Genomic DNA, 7316 nt, shown 5'->3' on the forward strand with positions numbered 1-7316 from the left:
GTTTCATCATGACGTACCTGTCGCGGTTTCGTGCTTCGCGATCATCAAGTTTTCTCTTGAGAGAAAACAATTTGTCGAATAAAGCCATTGCTTCACACGTAACATCTCACCACATTTTTATTGCGGGCACTGCCCCAACATCATATAGGCAATCTAATTAGAAAAGCATTGTTTAAAAAACTTTTTAAAACACTGATAATGTAAATAATATGTCAGATCACGTGCAAAAGTCATATGATTTGGCATAGACTACAAGTTTTTACTTTTGCTGAAAGGTCAAGGTCAATAAAATCCATTATTTCCTGTACTTTCGATTTTACATTTTCTTTTATTTTAATGAAACCATATCAAGATCCAAGAGTTAAATATTAGTTTTGCTTGCTACAAAAAACTATTTTTGTTTATATTTCCAACGAGACTCAAATGGACAAACAAATGTGAATAGCTCACCTCACCATAGACAAGTGATTAACTTTTTTACAAAACATTACGGTACGTTACACGCACCAATGCAAGAAGTGAACTTGAAATAGTTCATACCTCAGCGCCATTCTATCATCAAAAAATATGCACTATAATTTATAAAAACAACAACTGAAGCCATTCTCAAAATTTTTGTTGTGCCCTGTTAGGCTGGTGGGTGGACAATTTCATTCAAAAAATCATAATTTCTACGTGAATTGAAACTTTTTAAATGAATGACTGTCATGTCATTGTTGTTTATTTCTGTCTGTGATTTCTAGGTTATGAAATAGTAAACAAATATAATACCAGTTCAGTACTTAAGTGCAATAAACTTTAATAAAAATGTTAGCGTTACACGATATTAGTTATAAGTTGGAAGAATATAAAGCCAGTGTAGCTTCAGCGTTACCAGAAATTGATGACTTAGATGCAGCCTCTAAATCATTATTGCAAAGGTATATAAACTCTACGGAGTCAACAGATCCGTCTTCTCTCATAAGAATTCAAGCTATAATCGATTACATGTACGAAAAAATAAATATTGGCAATTGGAAAGAGGTAAAACTGTTTATAAGAAAATCTATAACTATTGCCACATATTTAAAGTTATTAGCTCATGTAAAATATTCTGGTGAAGATTCGGACACGATAATAAAGCAGGCGTTCAAGATAATAGACTTTGGAATTCTTTTTGGGTGTCCCTTGGACAAGGAACCACAATTGTTACAAAATTGTGCAAGTATTTTAAGTTCTGTCAATGTTCAACAAAGCACACAGGTTTTCAAGGACTCGCCTAAAAGAGACAGTAATATAACCAACAACACTACAATTGAAGCTAGCAAATTTAATGCTACACCTATAGAAATTATAGACTGCCCAAGTATGGAACATTTTTATAAAAACTATATTATGTTGGAAAAACCTGTCATCCTGGACAACTGTGTCAATCACTGGCCAGCTTTAGAAAAGTGGAAAGACCAAAACTATTTTATAAATCTTGCCGGACCACGAACAGTATCAATTGAAATTGGCAGTAAGTACACAGATACAGACTGGACACAAAAACTAATAACAATAGAAGAGTTTGTAAAGCAGTATATTTATCAAACGGAAGGGCCGACCGGTTACCTTGCACAGTACCAATTGTTTGACCAAATACCTGAACTGAAGAATGATATCACTGAGCCTGAGTACTGTTGTTTTTCTGAGAGTAATGACCCTGTCGATGTCATGGCATGGTATGGTCCCAAAGGCACAGTTTCACCACTGCACCATGACCCAAAGAGAAACTTGCTGACTCAAGTTGTTGGTGAGAAACAGTTATTCTTATTTTCACCATCAGATTCTGAGTATTTGTACCCACATGAGCATGAGTTGTTGAACAACACAGCACAAGTAGATCCAAGGCAACCAGACTTAGATAAATATCCAAATTATAAAACAGCTAAACCTTATTACTGTATACTGAAACCTGGACAAATGCTGTACATACCACCAAAATGGTGGCATTTTGTTGAGTCACTGTCCATTAGCTTTTCAGTAAGCTTTTGGTGGGAATGAGCATTATGTACTTATTATTTATTTGTGGTGCTAGTTTGGCTTCTTTTCAAATGTCTGACTTTCAAACTTTTGTGAAAAGAAAAATTATACAGATAGATTGTTAAACTTTTCCACAGAGAAGCATTTCCACAACCATTATTCACATTTTTTATTTTAGTCACCTAGAACATTAGCACTAATTAGACAAGTCTTTGATTTATGAAGTAATTTGGCAGCTAATTGAATAACAATTATCTTAACCTAATATGCATTATTATTAGAGTAAGCAATAATACAAATAAAATACGATCAAATGGCTTTTTTAGAAACTTTAATAAATAACTGGAATCATTATTACATAGTGGCTAATTTGTTTCATTTGTATTCACTGTTGATGGCTCGGCCAATGAGCATTCTTCTGACTTCTGATGTTCCGGCACCAATCTCGTAAAGTTTCGCGTCTCTGAGTAGCCTGCCTGTTGGGTAGTCATTTATGTAGCCATTACCACCTGGGAAACATAAAACCTTGAATTAATAGTGATCTATCTATCTGATATACAATTTTAGAACAAAACTAAAATCGGCATTTTAAAACTAAAAGTAGTCTTATGTTTGATTACTGAGACAGTCATTAACATTGTTATAACGTTGGTAAACCAGTGTTTATATTTTTACGTACGCGCTACGCACTTGGGCGACAAACCGGCTACAATGTATTAGAGTTATGACGACAATCTGCGAGCAAATTATTTCATACACTCATTTACCTTCCTTTTTACCCACACATTCACACTGCTAATTAAACGTACATATTAGGATTATACTACTTAAAAGACTTCCACCTACAACACTTACCGAGTATTTGAATAGCATCCAAGGCGATTTGCGTGGCTTTCTCAGCGCAGTACAGAATGACTCCAGCGCAGTCCTTGCTGTTCACGTGGCCTTCGTCACACGCTTTCGCGACGCTATAGAGGTAGCTTCTGCACGCGCTCAATGTCGTGTACATGTCCGCCATTTTACCCTGCAATTAGAAATGTTTTAGTAAAGCACAGTAAAAAAAAAACATGTATTCTTCATATACCTACGGCAATTTGTTACATAATAAAATCTTCCATTTCATAAATGTCCGAAAAAATGGCGCTAAAATAAAAACAATGCCTTATCTCAGACGCTCAACCAATATCAACCCATAATTCTTCACACACTCCCATATAATATACAAAATGATGTGCCCCATCTTCGAACACAACGTCTCTTTTCTTTAAGTGAGATAGTGGGCAAACGCTTGCCTATAAAAATAAGCATATAAGGAATTAGACATACTTGCAACAACTGAAACTCGCCAATACTCTTGCCGAACTGTTTCCTCGTATGCGCGTACCCAAAGGAGGTATCTATTGCCGCCTGCATCAGGCCGACGGGTCCAGCAGCCAACACCAGTCGTTCCAAGTCTAGACCAGACATTAGGACGTACACTCCTTTGTTCACTTCTCCTAGGACATTAGTAGCTGGCACCTAGAAATAAGAGCAATTATTTTAACTATTTGTTTCTTTCTACCATTTTTTATATTTTTTATCATAAGCTGTGAAAAGTAAGCTTTCGAGGGGAGAAACTTTTCCAGTAACATATCTAAGACCTCCTACTGTCTGTACTGTCCAAATACTATGCTGAAAACCGCATTAAAATCGGTTCAGCCAAACGTAAGATAATTGCGCACAAACATACAGGTCAAAAATGACAACCTCCTTTTTTTGAAGTCGGTTAATAATGGCGAGCATTTCACACAGCAATAATATTTTGTATCTATCACCAGGAAATAATTGATAAATCATACCTTACAGTCTTCAAACACTAATTCGCAAGTGTTGGACCCCCTCATTCCAAGCTTATCTAATTTCTGTGCAGTACTGAACCCTGGGAAGCCCTTCTCTATGAGGAACGCTGATATGCCGTGCTGTGGTTTACTGGAAGTGTCTGTTTTGGCGTATACCTGTAATGAAACGCAATATAATTTAGAACAACTCGTCGTTATTAGTGTCTGCCGAAAGAAATGTCCACAGCTTAACAAAGACCTCCCCCAAGGTTTGCTACTTTGCTCGATCTTCAGCAATCCGCATCCACTGCTTTCTGCAGATCGTCCATCCTTCTAGCTCCATATAATTTCAACAAATGGACTAGTAATTTTTTTTTAAAGGAACGGTTCTCAGGCAGCAGGATATTTTGCGAATTTCAGGAACCAGAAACTTAGATATTAATTAAAGATAAATCATCCAAACTAATAACATTGGGACATTTTGCCAATACAACTTATTATTAGGCAGGCGTTTGGGCTGCCTCAATCCCCAGAATATCTATCAATATAGTTATTTCAAATGCTCACCACAAGAACATCAGCATCAGGTCCATTAGTGATCCAGAACTTGTTTCCATTCAGTACATAGTAGTCGCCTTTCTTCTCTGCGCGTAACTTCATAGATACTACATCACTACCCGCTCCTGGCTCTGACATGGCTAATGCTCCTACGTGTTCTCCTGAACATAGCTGTAAATAGAGGATTATGACGTCACTAAGTATTCATGAGAAATAAAAAAATGCTATTAGCACAGGTATGTCTGAGCAACTTTCACTGTCAAACTATTATCGACATTGTCCCCGTCCTAGTACTTGAATCTAAAATCAATTAACACAACTGTTTCAGGAAGAGCATCGAGGTGTCTCAAGTGTAGCCTATTTGTATGGGCTGTATGTACCTAACAGCTTTCTCGAATGTTCTTAATCTTTTTTTACTCAGGGTACTTACTTTAGGCAAATATTTTCTCTTTTGTTCATCTGTGCCGTTTCTGTTGATCTGATTCACGCACAAATTGGAGTGTGCTCCATATGATAGTGCTACACCACCGCTGGCTCTGAAATCAACGTTTTACTGTTGGTTATTCGTCTTTATCAAGTTTACTTAATACATCGTTACAAGAGGCAGCGGACCCAACTCACTATTATTTGCGCTTTGGAAGTGTCGATAGTATTTGATCCCAATATCTGAGGAATAACTAGGGCTAAAACCCACCATGTTTATTCTGGAGCCCCTTATGTACCAGAGCCGCGGTAACTGTTTCGAACAATCCCGCAGCCCCGGTCGGCTCTGGCCCTATGGTCCTCTGCGCGAATAGCTAGTAAAAAGATGTAATGTGCTACCTGGATAGTTCTTCCATGATAACACAGTGGTCTGAGTACTTTCCTCCGGTGCCGCCATATTCGGGATTCGCTGTAATGCCTGAAACATTCGACAATCGCATTGTAAATGAACACGTGAGTATTAAATTATTTGTACATACGAGTACCTACGTAGGTACATTTGAAAATTACGACACCTTATGTAAAGGAAAATGGTAATAATTCAAATGAATTCGCATTCATTTAACTTAACGCAGGTAGATATTTTCGTTCCGAGGTTAATTACCTCAGTGCAAAAAGGTACCTAAAGTTGCAGTTATTAGTGCACTTGTAATTTCATGTGGATGCCTTTTTCATACAATTTCAGAGAGCCATTAAGGTAGGTAAAATTATATAAATAGCATGGTTCACACATTTGCAAGGCAGTGGCTTCCAAATAAGCAGCTTCCAACTCGAACTTAATTTAGAAGTTATAGGTACTACAAATCAACGATTTATTTTAGTCACACCTATGAGATAAAAAAGTATTTAAGTAAGTAGGTATACTTTACCCAAAAGCCCCATTTCGCCACATTTCTTCCAGAATTCTCTAAGGTCTGCAAAATTATTTTCTTTGTCTATCTGTGCCGCTTTGGGTGCCAATTCTTTTTGCGCGAAGTCGAATACTGATTGCCGGAGCTGTAAAAAGAGGGCTTGCTTAGTTTTAAACTTAAAACCTATTTGCAGTAGGTAATTTAATCGTAATCGTGTTTAAGGCTAGACCTACGGTCGCTATAGCCTTTACCAATCAATATTACCACACATTAAGTACATACGTATCCTTAAAACCACCTGCTGCACGTTGGTTTGTTCACGACTTTCTCAAAAACTACTGAAAGGTTTTCATCAATGAATAAATGGGCTCGTAAATGTTATAGAAGTTGTTTTGTGGTTACACATTTACTATGTATGATTTACCTACATATGCCCAAGTTCAAGGCCTCAATTTTGCAAGTCAATGCCTTATTAACAACTTTGATTTCTCTACATTTTTACTAACTTCACTTCTTCATATTTAAGCAAACAATGTTATCTTGTTTTAACTGGTCAATATGTACCTATATCTACTTATCTTAAATATGAAATGGTAAATAACTATCACAATAATATTTCAATACCTAATCATCGTACGACACTTTGGTTTAAAAACTATTATCAGTTACGATATTATCATGAATGACAACACTACAATAACAATTACATAAAATTCATGCCTTATTCAATTTGGGGTCAACGGTTACTTATTTATAAATTGAACTGTTCCACATAACAGCATTTGAATATATATAAAATAATCGAAGTTTTATAAATTATGAGGCCATATAGGTTTATGTCCTATTACGAATCCCATATTACTCAAGTGTTGTATAAACAAAAACAAAGCAATATACTCACTTGTTGCTGTTCACTAGAAAGTCCAAAGACATGCTCATCAATCGGATAATGAGACATGCATCTTGTACCGGTTTTGCCCGTACATTGACGCAACAAACTCGTAACACGGCCTAAACGCACAGCCATCGTAATACGACCTTCCTTGTACGAAGTCAAAGCCGCACTGGAGAGAAAAACAAACCAAACCACTATCGGACCAATTCAAACAAATAAAATCAACTCTATATCTTTATGATAAGGATGCATTTTGCTTGACAAACAAGATAATATGAAGGATTATGCTACCTAATTACTCATTTTGTGATAAGGTTCAACTTTTGATAACGGTTCGCGTAATAAGAAAAAATATTTGGTCATATTCAATTAGTTGTATTTTGTTGCTAAGTATGCGGACGATGTTTAATTTTATGTTAAAATGTGGTGTTGGTCAAGGTTAGTGATTAAAAATTTAAATCACAACACCGCACGCAATTCCGTATCAAGAACGCATTAACTTTGATAAATAAGTATTATCGATGATAAAAGGGGGTCTGTCTATCATATACCTGCTCTTTGTACCGCTTCTAGTAAGAATAGAATAGATACTTATACCAAGCCTAAGCTCACCGACAATACGTCAATTATAATATGTATGTAATATATAATAATAATAAGTATGTCAATTTAATAAAAACTGGTTAACTTTCAATTTTAGGTACAAGT

At 36.1% G+C, this 7316-nt stretch overlaps 3 protein-coding genes across 3 annotated transcripts in view; 1 reads left to right on the plus strand and 2 right to left on the minus strand.

Annotated features, from left to right (window-relative positions):
• Positions 1 to 280, minus strand: part of LOC110374815 (folliculin-interacting protein 2) — a 38761-nt gene extending 38481 nt beyond the window's left edge. Inside the window, exon 1 of the mRNA XM_064034210.1 lies at positions 18 to 280. Within this exon, the coding sequence (XP_063890280.1) occupies positions 18 to 88 (71 nt within the window). The 5' untranslated portion in view covers positions 89 to 280. The remainder of the gene's footprint in view (positions 1 to 17) is intronic.
• A 410-nt stretch (positions 281 to 690) lies between these two features.
• Positions 691 to 2365, plus strand: LOC110374823 (bifunctional peptidase and arginyl-hydroxylase JMJD5). Its single transcript, XM_021332709.3, has one exon. It carries the CDS (start codon positions 808 to 810, stop codon positions 2023 to 2025), a length of 1218 nt encoding a protein of 405 aa, XP_021188384.3. The 5' UTR covers positions 691 to 807; the 3' UTR covers positions 2026 to 2365.
• LOC110374822 (isovaleryl-CoA dehydrogenase, mitochondrial) lies at positions 2319 to 6797 on the minus strand. The gene is made up of 9 exons (XM_064034208.1): positions 6615 to 6797; positions 5732 to 5858; positions 5202 to 5280; positions 4810 to 4915; positions 4389 to 4550; positions 3843 to 3998; positions 3331 to 3522; positions 2860 to 3028; positions 2319 to 2513 (listed from the first exon to the last, which is right to left on the minus strand). The coding sequence occupies exons 1-9, from the start codon at positions 6738 to 6740 to the stop codon at positions 2380 to 2382; spliced, it is 1251 nt and encodes a 416-aa protein (XP_063890278.1). The 5' UTR covers positions 6741 to 6797; the 3' UTR covers positions 2319 to 2379.
• Between the last annotated feature and the right edge of the window lie 519 nt (positions 6798 to 7316).

The sequence above is a fragment of the Helicoverpa armigera genome, chromosome 4 (assembly GCF_030705265.1).
Source record: "Helicoverpa armigera isolate CAAS_96S chromosome 4, ASM3070526v1, whole genome shotgun sequence".
NCBI classification, from domain to species: Eukaryota; Metazoa; Arthropoda; class Insecta; order Lepidoptera; family Noctuidae; genus Helicoverpa; species Helicoverpa armigera.